The sequence below is a fragment of the Tupaia chinensis genome, unplaced genomic scaffold, assembly GCF_000334495.1.
Source record: "Tupaia chinensis unplaced genomic scaffold, TupChi_1.0 Scaffold000046_3, whole genome shotgun sequence".
Taxonomy (NCBI): Eukaryota; Metazoa; Chordata; class Mammalia; order Scandentia; family Tupaiidae; genus Tupaia; species Tupaia belangeri.
The window spans coordinates 2,414,967-2,429,093 of record NW_006159504.1 but is presented as its reverse complement, the minus strand read 5'-3'; the positions used below and the strand labels follow the sequence as shown (position 1 = coordinate 2,429,093).

At 38.7% G+C, this 14,127-nt stretch overlaps 1 protein-coding gene across 1 annotated transcript in view; it reads right to left on the bottom strand.

Moving 5' to 3' along the window:
* Window positions 1-9,327: 9,327 nt before the first annotated feature.
* The window catches only part of BPNT2 (3'(2'), 5'-bisphosphate nucleotidase 2), a gene marked incomplete at its 5' end in the record, with an annotated part of 42,941 nt that continues 38,141 nt past the window's right edge, over window positions 9,328-14,127 (bottom strand). Inside the window, 2 exon segments of the mRNA XM_027773737.1 lie at window positions 9,328-11,276; window positions 14,004-14,127. Coding sequence (XP_027629538.1) covers window positions 11,005-11,276; window positions 14,004-14,127 — 396 coding nt within the window.

The window sequence follows — 14,127 nt, the reverse complement described above, 5'->3', positions numbered from 1 at the left end:
AACAGGGGAAGGGCTGAATATTGTTTGAAGAAAACTGAGTGCAAAATTTCCATAATTGTTCAAAAGTATCCTACCACAGATCCAAGGTCAAGACACCCCAAGACAAATGGGCAGAAGTTCTAACCAAGGATTTCATAATTTAACTGATGAAATTCCATGATAACGGGAACATCTTAAAGTAGCCAGAGACATGTGATATACTGATAATTAAGGCTTAGCATGACTTTTGACTTTCCATCAGAAGCAATGCAAGCCAAAAACCAATAGAAGGAATATAAATTTATAAGGCAAAAACAAGCTGCTGATATAACTGTGACATGCATGGCACAAGCATGTCATGAACATAATACATACAGTAACACACTGGACAAAATATAACCTGCAAATGAAACTTAAATGAATAAATAGCACATACTAATAGTAAATATTAAATTTCTTTAGTCACATAAATGCATATTGAAATTAGGTCAATTTTCACCTATAAAATTGGCATCTTAATAAAGTATCTAAGGGTCAGCAAATGGCATAGCGGTTACATCACTGGACTCCCACATGGCCAACCATGGTTCAAGTCCTGTACTCAGTGGCTTGAAACTCATGCCAGGCACATGTGCACGCATGCCCAAGATCCCAGGAAGAGAACGGAGAAAGGATTGCACTATGGCCATTCCCCTGAGGGGTGATTTCTCACTTTCCTTCTCACTGTCTGTTTCTCTTTCTCTCTGTGAACACACAAGCCCTAAGGCAAAAACTCTGGAAAAAATATTGTCTACCATCTGTGAGAGTAAATAGAAGTGAACATACATTTCTAGTAAAAGTATAAATAGCATTTCTGGAATCTTCACATCATGATTATACATACATATGACTTAAGTAATTTTATTTCCAGGAAATTATTCTAAGGCTCTGATAATGTGTGTATACAAAGATTTAGCTAGGATCATCACTGTACTACTATTCATAATCACAAAAATAAAACTTAGAAATAACCTAAATTGGGTCCACTGGTAGTGTGGTACTTAAGATGACTGAATCCCACAAGCACATGATGAACTACATGGCTCGACTCCAGGATCTGGCAGCTTGAGAAACACCCTGGGCACATATGTGTCTGCCCAAAATCCTAAAAGGAGGGAGAAATGGAAGAGAACAGATTGGAGCATGACCATGTCCTATGGGGAGGGGAGTGCTTTTTGACTTTCTCCTTCTCAGTCTCTCTGGCAAGCACATGCAGTCTCTGGTAAAATTAAAAAGCAAACGAAATAACCTAAATTTACATTGATATAATTGAATACTACTCAATAATTATACACAACATTTGAGTTTCCAAAAATATAGCAAGACTAAGTAAATAGGCTATGAATTATAGGGAACATATACACATGCATGTACAAAGAGATCTTGGTTAGAACATACACCAGCGTGCAGTAAAGGATTCAACTTGACCAGAAAGAGTTAGTTCTTGACCAGCTTGTGGAAGGTAACCCTAAGTCTCGGATGTCATGCCTGATAAAACTGTCTATCTGGGGGCCTTTAGCCACACTGAACACTGTATTTTGGTATGATTTATGAGGGCTTTGGGTCACTAGGTTATCAACTTGACTTATCGAAGGGCTATAAACCAAGGTCAGTCATGTGGCCAGTCATCTTTATGTATCATAATAAATACCCTGGACACTAAGACTTGGTGAGTTTTCCTGATGAGCAATACTCTGTGCATGCTGCCACACACAGCTGACGGGAAAAGTATCTGTACGACTCCATGAGGAGGAAGCCCAGGTGGAAGCCTGTACCCAGAACTCCTTTGCATTCTGCTCTATGAGCCTTTTCCCATTGATCTTTCTCCATTGATCTTTTGGCATAATAAATGGTTAACTGTTAAAACTGGTTTGCTGGGTTGAGTCCTGGTGAATGATTGAACTTTAGTATGGTTTTGTGAACCTCTTGTGATGGTTAATTTTAGGTGTCAACTTGACTGATTTTAGTAGTATGTAGAGAACTGACAAAGGATTATTTTTGGATATGTGAATGGTGTTTCCAGAAGAGATTAACATGTGAGTCTGGGTGGACTTAAATCCAATCACTGGTGTCTCAGATAGAACAAAAACAGGAAAGGTGATTGGTTTCTCACTCTGAGAGCTAGAATGCACTCATCTTTTTGGACACTAGAACCCTAGGCTCTCCAGGACTTAAACTAGTTACCCTTTTGGGTTCTCAGGGTTTTCGTTTCCCTGGTTCTGAGTCTTCTGGACTTGGACTGAGCCATACTACTTGCATTCCAGGGTCTCATCTTGCATAGGGCTTTTGGAACTTCTTAGCCAGCATAATCACAGATCCAATCCCCCTAATAAATTCTTATATATCTGTATACATATTCTATTGGTTTGTACTTCTGAGAACTCTAATATACCTCCCAAACTTGCCATCAGTATGTGGTGTTTGTGTCTGTGTGGGCTTCCGTGATTTTGGCTATAGACACACATTTAATAAGAATGTATCCGTTGCTTCAATCTTTTAAATGTCTGTACGATGTGATAGAGTTTAAAGAAGTAATCACATGATCACTATAGTGTTCTTTATAATAACTAAAGTGAAAATATCCTCAATACACAACAGAGAATACAGTAAGAAAATCATGAACATTTGTAGAGTTGAATATAGTAACTAAGCATATACTGTAGAGTATCTATTGACATGAGTCAAAGCTGTACTGCTAAATGAAAAAAGTAGAGCAAAAATATGTATATTCCTATTAGTGTTAAAATATGCATATATGATTAATATTTTAATTAAAATGTAAGAAAACTACATGTAAAACTATGAATCATGATTTTGAGTGGTGGGATTTGGGTAGTTTTTACTCTTTATTTTGTGCGTATCTAAATTTTATAATCATTTTCTTTTGAGCAACATTGTTTATGATTAAAGTCTACTTAAAGGAAACAAAAACAAGTAATTTCTAGTACTTACTCCACAATAAATTTTAAGAGAACACTTTTTTTTGTGAGAAATTTTGCTACAGGGCATGTGCACTTGCTAGAAGACAGGGAGACAGAAAACAAGAAATTGGGGGATGCATGGTTATGGCGCAATCCCTTCTCTTCCACTCTCCCCTCGGGATTTTGGGCACACAGGCACACATTTCCAGCATGAGGTTTAAGCCACGGGATCTGGGACTCAAACCACAGTCAACAACATAGAAGTCCAGTGACATAAGCACTAATGCCATCTTCTGGTCCCAATTTTAATATTTCTTAAACTAATGATAGAGTCTAAAATTATTTAATGGAAATGAATAGATAGATCCAGGAGACACATGGTACATATAATATCCACTTCTTGGACACAGAATAAACATTGGGGCACACAATTAGAGAAAATTGATAAAAATTTAAGTTTTCTGGTTTAGGAGACTTGGACACTAATGTCTTTAGCTAGTGAGACTACCTGGGTATTCACATATAATTACTTTGGATTTGAACACGATGATTTTGCAAAGCATGCAGTAAATTCAATTGAAGAGGCATATTTTCAAATACGAGTATAAAGTATAAGCTTAAAGCAGAGATACAAACTGGGGGTCAGTGGCACATAGGTGACAGTTGAAAATTTCCTTGGGAGAATATGCTGAATGTGATAGAGGCCCATGAATGGGATCTTTGAGAACACAATGAGGAGATGGAAAGCGGCAGAGCACTAAGCAGAAATCAAAACAAAGGCTGGAATGTAGTCAAGAAGTAGGGGGGTAAAACTGAAGAAAGTGGGGTCTCTGTAACAAAAAAGGGGAAGGAGTACTGCACAATTCAAACCAGACAGTTTCCATTAGGCAGACTGAAAAATTTGTTAGCCAGCTGTAGATGACAATCTCTAATATATGCCTTCCCCTTCATAGACTTTGAGATTGACATAAGAAATGTAAAAATATTACACAAATTACCGGTCATCAGATGCACATAACCCATTGGCCACCCTTTTCCGTGCATGCATCACTCTCTCTCAAGCAATTATCAAATATCCACTGTGCTCTTCTGTGTCTCTTTTACATTTTCCTTGAATTTAACTCTTTCAGGCAGCACTTGCTTTTACACAGTCCATGACAAAAGCTGTTCCAGTGTAAGGACTCCCCCTCAACTCTTCTATTCCACCACAGTAGAGGCACAGGGCTACAGCAAATGAGTCTCTAGTTCTCAAGGAACAGAAAATCTTTTGGTCATGAGTGGACACATAACAGGCGTAGAATGGAATTCGAGGTGATCTGTAACATCTATGAAGTTAAATGCACTATGAAGAAAGCTCACCAGCAACCATGGAAAATATTGGTATTTTCTGGGTTGATAGCATTGACTTAAAATGAATGCCATGGGTTTACATTTCCCCTACTCACTGGTGGTTTACATTCAGAGCCAAGAACAGAGGTTCTCTCTAGGCTGGTGGGGTTGTGGAATGGGGTTAGGAGATAGGGAGAGAAGTTGCTGTTTCATGGGTGCAGTCTCTGCCTGAAAATGGACAGTGGCGACAACTGCAAAACACAACACACTTCCTGCCGCTGCACTGTACACTTAAAAACGGCTCGATCGGGAAACTTTTATGTATGTTTTGCCATAATGAGAAAAAGACAGAAAAAAAGATGCAGCACACCGTCTTTCAGACATGACCAATTTATTCAGAGAATTTAAATTCATTTGGCAAAGTATATCCAGAGACAGAGTTTGGGGTGATTATGTCATGAAAGCAATCACATTTCCTACAGCTAACTGGTCATGGGATTGTATCTGGGAGAAGGTGGCAGACTTTTAATAATTTAGTGTGTGGAGATGATAAATATTTGGGAAGGAAACAAACAGATTGTACAACTGAGGCATGAAACATGCTAGTGCTGGTAGAGGCTTTTTATTCAATCTAATTCAACACACATTAAGCACATTATTGTGCAAAACACTGGCCTAGGTGCTGGGGTTAAGGCGGAAACAAAAACCACGCAGATGCGATTCCTCTCCTTTGTTTACAATCTAGTAACAGGACATATAAAAATGGTGCTTATCAGTGAGGTATCAAAAAAAAATTGTTCTAATAACACAGAGGACAGGTTACTTCCTAGGAGAGGTTGAAGCCGGAACCCACTTAAATTTGGTGGAGTGGGTGAGGCAGGTCATTCATGCTAGCCGAGTACAGAAAACTGGTGTGTAAGCATGTCTCTGCAACAGGAAATGGTCTAATTCCTCTAAGGCTTTCAATGTGTGCAAGGGGAAGGGGGATTCAAAGGTATTTTATTTTTTGTTTTCCTCCACTGTAAGTAAAGGAGTTACAGGAAAAGAGGGGTTACAAAAAGTTTACAGAAGCATGGATGGAGGCAGGGTTATGGACAGGAAATACAATTCCACAGTTTCGGGTAAGCGGAACCCCTTGTGTATACACACCTGGCCGCTGGAGTTGACGCCGACAAAGGGAAAGACAAGCGCCGGCAGCACCATCGCTTGTCATGACAGGACTTGTGGTCTGGCCACTGCCAGCCAGTAGTGAACGGTAGAGTCCAGGGAGATGGAAAGTCCCTAAAAATTCCCTCCTTGGCAGGAAGGATGAAGAGGCCAGAAGAGAGAATATGAAGAGAGAGGAAATGTTTTTGTAGGTTATCTAATGGTAACTCAGTATGCTTTATTCCCTATTAAAAAAATATAGGACCAGCAAGTTGTTTCTGAATGAAAATGTATAATGTATATAAAACACACCTCAAGAAGAGTTTTAATAGAACATACTACTAATCAAACATTAGTTTCTGCTTTTGCAATTTACACAACCTACATTAATTCTAATACTTAAGGAAACCTTTACAAACACAATCTATAAGTTGTTTAAATATTATTCAGTAATCCTTAACATCTGAAAGTTTGGCTGATATTATCTTAAAGGAAAACCACTTAGAAATCTCATTTTCCCATGGTTAGTACACCAACTTAAAAAAAAAAAAAAGAGAGAGAGAGAGAGAGACAGTTTTGCTGGTGGTAAAATGGAATCCATATACCTGCCAGGCTTTGCTGAAATAAAATAACGTACATAACCAGCACCTCAGGAAATTGAAACCTTTGAAATACAGAGTTTGGTTCTTCCTGCACTCTGAGCGACTGCTAATCAGAATGAAAATACTCTCCCCTTCAGGAACTGTTCCAGTTGGTTATGTCATTCAACCTATTTTTTGAAACATTAATAAACTGCTGACATATAACTATAAATAAATAGCTAATTTTTAAACCAAAATGACTCTAGAGGGCTAAAAGAACAGATATAAGAGCACACTGAAATGATTATGTCAAAAATTAAAAGTCTGTAGAAATGTGATCTATCCTGGTCTTAATTTAAATAAAAAATTTGTAAAAATGAATTATTTCAGACCTATATACATCAAGACGCCAGTTCTTATAAAAATGTACTTTAGTTGTAAATGCTAGATTATGCAAAAATAATTTTATATCAATTTTATTTTAATTAATTTCACCAACTCTAATATTAAAAACATTAAAAGAACTGAAATTTTAATGACGAAAAATTCCTATTTTCTCTATCTATTAAGAAAAAGGATTTTGCTTCTCTTATTAACATACAATGCCCTATTGTTAAGGCACAACTTTTTTTAGGATAAAAATGAAACCATAGATCAAATTTTATTTTACTCATAGTTACAAGATGGACTTTTTGTAGGCATATATTAAATACATCTTAAATTCAACCAAGACCTAAAATAAAAATCCACTGTTACTACCTAGGACCAATGAACACAAAACCACGATAGGTAGTCACAGCTAGAAAAATCCAAATGCAGTGCCTGTTTCACTATGCTAAGATTGTCTGTGAAGCCCACCTTCAGGGTGTTACTGACAAAGGGAAACCGGATACTGTGTTTTCTGCAGCGGCACTCACCTTTCTCCGCTCATACTGGAGCCCTCAGACAGTGGGGACATTTCCAAAGCCTGAATGAAATCCTAAGGGAAGAGCTCCTGATCCTGCAGGTCAGGGCAGATGTTCACTTTGCATCCTCCCTCTGCTACCACCCTCCTCCTCATCTTTCTCCTCTTTCCCACCGCCCCTCCCTCGCCTGACACAATTTGCTAAATATTCAAAAGGAACGCCCAAGCAAACAGGAAGAATTTGTACAACTGTTACTTAAACCACATATACCAAGATGCTTTTGTTTCTTCATTGTACAGTCATAAGCAAGTTGTCCGAATATTACTGGTTTAAAATGAAGAAGAAACACTAGGACCAGCCTGTAGCCTGGTAGTTAAGGAAGCTGATCCCACACATAGGACCTAATTGATCAAGTCAGAGGCCTGAAAACAAACCAGGCACGTGGGTAATTCATGCTCGAAATCCTGGAAAGAGGGAGAGGTGGAGAGGGGACTGTGATATGACTATGTCCCATGGGGAGGGGTTGCTTTCCCCTATCTTCTCTTTCTCTGGCAAGCACATGTGCCCTCTGGCAAATTAAAAAAAGAAGAAGCACTAAAAGCGGGGGAACACAATCACATACCAAAGGAAAACATGACAGTCTTGGAGGCCCTTGTAAATTCAACTAAAATGGGGGATACATCTATGAAAACAGAAAAAGCAGGCCGCCTCGAGCCTGCTTATGTACCCAACTCGCTTGTATTTTCTATATTTATGTCCTTGAAACGAGTGTAAAGAAATCGTCTGTAAAGGAGTCAGCAAGGTAAAGGCCTGTGGCTCTGAGGAGGAGGTTCCTTTTTCCAAGGAGTCTTTGAAAACCAATGGTTAACTAGACCTCTGCCAGGTCTGCTCTCTCACCAGGAACTGTACACCAGTTTGGTTCTACTGTGATTTCTGCACCAATCTTGAGAGCAATGGGGATGAGTGCTGGGAGGGGACATACTGGCTAAGACAGAGGAGCAGAAATAAAAGAGCACTAAAAAGCCAGGGAGTAGAGGAAATGCAGAGGGCCAGAGGAGGGGATGGACAGCTGGTGGATACCAGGTTATTGAATGTCACTGCTTCTACTAAATGTGATGCACAACACTCAACCTGAAGGGACATTTATCCTCTACACCTAAGGGCTAAGACGACGGCAAATGAAGACCAAGAGTTGAACAAGTGGAGGTTACCAAAAGTAAACTGTGCTGTTATTTTGCTACATTTTATAAATATTTTTATGTAATTCTGGGAAATACTACATACCTCACTTACTCATGAAGGTGTTTCACCTGTATATCTAAATAAATATAAATGCTGTCCCTTTTATTTATATTAGTTTTGAAATGTATACTGGCTTTTAGAAACAAAAATTTTTAAATGAAAACTACTTAAAAGTAATTAGTAACTAGGCTGGCTTTGTAGCCTAATAGTTAAAGGATTACGATCACACATGGCTAACCATGGTTCAAATTCCAGCCCCAGTATGGCAAACATGCCAGGCACATCTGTGTGCATGCCTCAAATCCCAATGGGATGAAGAAATGGAGGAGGGGACTGCAGCATAACCGAGCTCCATTAGAGGGTGCTTTCTCCCTGTTCCTTTTTCTGACTCTTTGTCTCTCCCTGGCAAGGGCATTTTCTCTCTAGCAATTAAAAACAAAAACAAAAACAAAACAACAAGAACAAAAAGCTAGTAACCACACTATACCCAACAAATTATAAAAATAAAGCATTTAACTCTTGGCCAATATCTTGATATTCTCACATGACACATATTTCATGACACCATTATCTATATATAGATTAGTGAAATTCAAAATAAATCTAAACAAATCATGTTTGCTAATATGATCTAGTTTTATTTCCATTAAATCCTACAGTTTACATATAATACTGAAAACAAAAACTCTAAATTTCATTTGTGAGCTGGCTCTGAACCCTGGTGGTTAAGGGAAGCCAGATTCCACATGGCTTACTTGACTGTGGTCTGAATCCTGGCACTGGTGGCTCAAATAACATGTCAGGTGTATGTGCTTGAATGCCCAAAATCCTGAAAGGAAGGAGAAACAGAAGAGAAGGAACTGTGTTGTCTCCTCCTCCTCTTTCTCTCTCTCTGGCAAGTACAAATACCCTCTATCAACTTTAAAAATAAATAAATAAATGAAAAGTTCCACTTCCTACTTACCAGTTCCATTTCCCTAACTTAGACATGTTACAACACTTAAAACATATGTTTGTACCATGGAACTCTGGGCAACCACATAGGCCTTTCCATCTTTTCGGAGGAAAAAAGAATCTGTTCACCTTATTACAAAGTAAAAAGATGTGGTCTCTGATATCTTTTCCAAATTCTCAAGGCCTGCTTAAAAATCAAGTACTCCAACTACCAAAACTTTGAGTGAAATCTTAACGAACAAAAGCCCTACCTAATGAAGCCCACTCTCTTGTGGGATTTCTGACCAGTGAGAGATGAGGTGACATGTGTTTATAAAATAGGTTCGGTTCAGAAATGAGGAACTGAAGGGTTTGGGACAATGTAATGTGAAAACCAAAAGTATGCACACTCCAAGAGGCTAGAATGAACTCTTTTTGGTTACTATTACCTCCAAGACAGGCAAAAAAATGGAAAGCTGCTTTCGGGTTAAAAACAGGGAGGAAGAAAGGAAAGAAAGAGAGAAGAAAGCAAAGAAGAAAGCATGTGAAATCCCTCTCCTTACAAATGTACTAAGGAATACAAGGGCACTGATGTCACATGAAACAATGGTATTGTTCGTGAAGTTTCCAGACATCACAATGAGAAACCACATGTTCCAACCAAAGACAGTTCACAAAGCAAAGTTCTAATTGTGGTGACACAACCCATGTTCAGATTCTGTAGACTAAACAGAAAAAAAAAGTCATCAAAAAATACCTTTAACCTTTATTATTCTAATCTAAAGGGAAACTAGAGAGTACCTCAAAAGTTACTAATTTGAAAGTTTGGTTCAGTTAAATACATTTATTAATAGTAAACATGACCATGGCAAAAGCAACCATATTCATTCTTGATAGCGAGAGAATCGTCGATATAGAAACTTGGCAAATTTTAATTTTTTAATTATTAAAACAAAGTCTTAGAAAGTAATGAAAGCTAGTTCAGTTCCTGTAATATCAAGTAACTTTCAATTATAATGGAATCTTATAGTCTTACAGTGCCTTATAGCATATTAGATCCCTAATGAGAAAAATGTACCAAAATCATATTGCTAACCCTGAAACCTTGAACCAAACTTCATGAGTTAAAGATTAAAAGTCTATCAGAAGAAAACGGATGGACCCTGCATCTTCTATCGGAAAAAGGAAAATCGAGAGCAAGATGGCAGAATTGTTAAACCCATGGACAGAAACATACTTATCTTTATAAAAACAAAACATACACACAGACACAGAAATTACTACAATTACAATGCAAACCACTCTATGTCTCTACTTCCAACTAGCTGGTGAACCTGTTATTAAAATTTCAAAGAAAAAAATCAACTTAAGCTTTTTCTATTTTAATCCACAGAAACATTCAGTAATAGATAAATAGAGCATTTTGTTGCATATTAATAAATGTGTGGCTTTTTTGTGCTTTCCACCCAAATTAGGGGTAAAAATCCCCAATCGCTTTATTTTCAATGAAATCTAATTATAAAGTTATATTAAACATCTACACAAAATCATTCCTTCCTTCAACCCAATTTTATATGAAAGTACTAACAAATAGTGGAGATTCATGATGTTGTGTTAAAATGGTGACTCATAACAATGTAGGACCAGCTATAGATTTTAATTCACAAATATATATATATGTGTCCTGTGTATGACAACTGTACGAAAATAGTCTCAAAAATAAAGACAATACTTGAGACACGAAGCAGCCCATTTTCCCTGATCTTGCATCCTAACACAGGGAAAATAAGTCTCTGATGCTTCATAAATACTTTAAAAAGTTTGAGATGGCCTTAACCATGCACAGTCTCCACCAATTCTTTTGACGCCTCCATGTTTCAGGCTAGCCATTTCAGCTTTGGAAGAGTTGCACCCTGTAATTAGTTATGCTTATTTATGTCCTGTCTTTTCTAAATCTGGGAGTTTTCTGACCAGAGCCTGATGGTTCATTCTGATACTTGCAAGGAGTCCCCCCTCAATGCCATCTGAACCGGTGTAGCTGATTTCTTCACCATTCAAGGTAGTCATGTGCCCCCCGAGGGCTTTTAAGATAGCATTACCAGCACATATATCCCACTTTTTGATGTACGTCACATGGATGTATAGATCAGCTTTTTCTTGACTCTTATCAGGCACATCCAAAAGTGCTAAAACTTTATAACCTAAAAGATAAACACAGAATTTAGGTTACTGTTCAACACTTTTAAGAAAGCAATGTAATTTCTGATTACAGTATTAAAAGTAACAAGAGGACGCAGCAGCTCACTGAACTATTTTTGCAACTGTCTCTCAAGTCTAAAATATTTCACATTGAAAAATGGTCTGGGGGCTGTAGGGGCAGGCCTAGTGGACCACCATGGTCTTGATGGGTTGAAAAACATGCCAGGCACATGTGTATGTATGCACAAGATTCTGACAGGATGGAGGAATAGAAAAGGAGTTGTGATGTAACCACATCCCTTTGGAGAATACTTTCTCCCTCTTTCTTGCGCTCTGGTGAGCATAGTTGCCCTATGGCTTAAATAAAAAAGAAATAAAGAAAATTTCTTTTAAATCAACAATACAAACATTAAACTCAACAGAACCAAAATAAGCTATAAAGTAACTTAAGATAGTCTCAAGTATAACCAAATGTATATCCATCAGTTTTTTTTTCTGGAGAGGTTTTTGCTATAGGGCGCGTGCGCTCGTCAGACAGAGAGAGACAAGAAAGCGAGAAATCACCCCCTAGGAAGGATGGCCACAACGCAATCCCTTCTCCTCCATTCTCCTCTCGGGATCTTGAGCACACATGCACAAGCGCCCGGTGTGAGTTTTAAGCCACCGGATCCGGGACTCAAACTGTGGTTGACTACATGGAAGTCTAGCAACATAGCCATTACGCTAACTGCTGGTCCCTGTAAGTCCCTAATTATTAAAATATAAAACTATGCTGTGGTTGTTTTCTATGGAATGACACCTTCAGTATGGGCCATTTTTTATGGCATGCCACATTCGACTGAAGCTAAACACCAACAACACCAACAAGTTTCACTTCAACACCCAGGGAGGCCTGATATGAAGAGAACAAAAAAGGAACACTACCATGCTAAGTCCTTTTTGTAAGGAACCAGGACTCAAAAAATGATAAAATAAATGGGGCATTACCTTTCCTAACCAACCTAGTTAAAGAAAGAGCCTATAAAAAAAGTAATATCAAGGAAGGTAGATATATGTAATCAGCAAATTAAAACGACTGAGTTTAAAAGTTAATGAGCAGGGGCCAGCAGGTTACGGTATGGTAGTTAAGGAGCTAGATTCCCATATGGCTGACTATGGACCAAGTCCCAGATCCAGTAGCTTGGGGATCACAGCAGGTGCATGTCTATGTGTACCCAAAGTTTTGAGGAGAATGAAGGAAAAGGAACTGTGGCATGGCCATCCCTCTCTCCCCTAGGGGGTGATTTCCCACTTCTTCTCTCTGTGCCTTTCTCCATCAAGTGCATGTACTCTATGGCAAAAACCTAAAAAAAAAAAAGAAGTTAATGCGGGTTACTTCTCCCTTTGTTACTGTGCTGAAAAATCTTCTGACACCAATATTTTTTGACCATAATTTGCTACCTACCTGAATGAGTGATATGTTAAACACCACTCATAACAGGAGTTGTCAAACAGCCCCTAAAGCCAAATCTAGGGCATGGCCTGTTTTTTAAAGGACTCTCAGACTTTTTATTTTGAGATTTTTGCTATAGGGTGCATGTGCTTGCCAAAGACAGAAAGACAGGAAGTGAGAAATTACACCCTGTGGAGGAGGGGGGATGGCCACACTGCAATTTCTTCTCCTCTATTCTTAGGATTTGGGACACACATGCCTGGTATGAGTTTTAAGCCACCAGGTGTGGGACTTGAACAGTGGTCAACTACATGGGAGTCCAGTGACAACCATTATACCATCTGCTGGTCCCCAGAATTTTTTTTTTTAAATAGTTTTAAAAGATAGTTAAACAGGGACCAGTAGTTGGTATAATGGCTATGTCACTGGACTCCATGTAGTTGACCGCAGTATGAGTCCTGGACCCAATGGCTTAAACTCATGCCAGGCGCGTGTGCATGTGTGCCCAAGATCCCAAGAGGAGAATCAAGGAGAAGGGATTGTGGCATGGCCATACCCCCGGGGGGTGATTTCTCGCTTTCTGTCTGTCTCTGTCTTTCTGGCGAGCACACGTACCCTAGCACCCTATACGAAAACCTCTCAAAAAAAAAAAATAGTTAAACAAAAAAATACCAGGTTAGTGTGCAATAAAGACTGTATGTGGCTTATCAGGCCTGAAATATTTACTATCAGACCCATTTTAGAAAAAGTGAGCTGACCTCTAAAATACAAGAGTACAGAATATACATTAGCTAGATGTACATGCGAGTCTCTTGCTCATCCCAGATATGCAAGTTGAGGAGTTCAGGGTATAAAAAGTGACTTGGGACTCAGAAATTCTCCCTTCCAGTAATATCGGATACTAGATATCATATATTTAACATGGCACCCTTCTGCCATATGCAGATTAAGTGCTCTATCGTTTCTCTTCTCCCTGACAGACCCACAGTTAAACTAACAGGACAATTATTTTAAAAACAGATTGTCTAAAGAAAAGCCACTAATGCTACATCACTGATGGGAATATGCTTTTATAGAATTCGAGGAAGAGAAATCACTGTGTATTTCTTTCTGCCTGGAAGTTAGTGTGACTAATATCTCACGCTAGAAATCATAAAGCAGGAGACCAACCCTACCCTAAAAGTACACTGTTCTTTCTCGCCTTCTTTCCAAGCAAGGGGCAAGCAAATCAGACTCCTGACATAGCCGAAACCATGCTAGGAACACTCTGCAAGATTCACACTGGTGTAGGACATACCAGCACCTCCAGCTGGGATGATTGTAGTCTGGTTTCCAAAAGTCTGAAGAGCAACCTGCTTGACCATCCCTGAATGGGAGCGAGACACAACAATCCTTGGGGTATTCTCGTTGTAGGAAGAGCG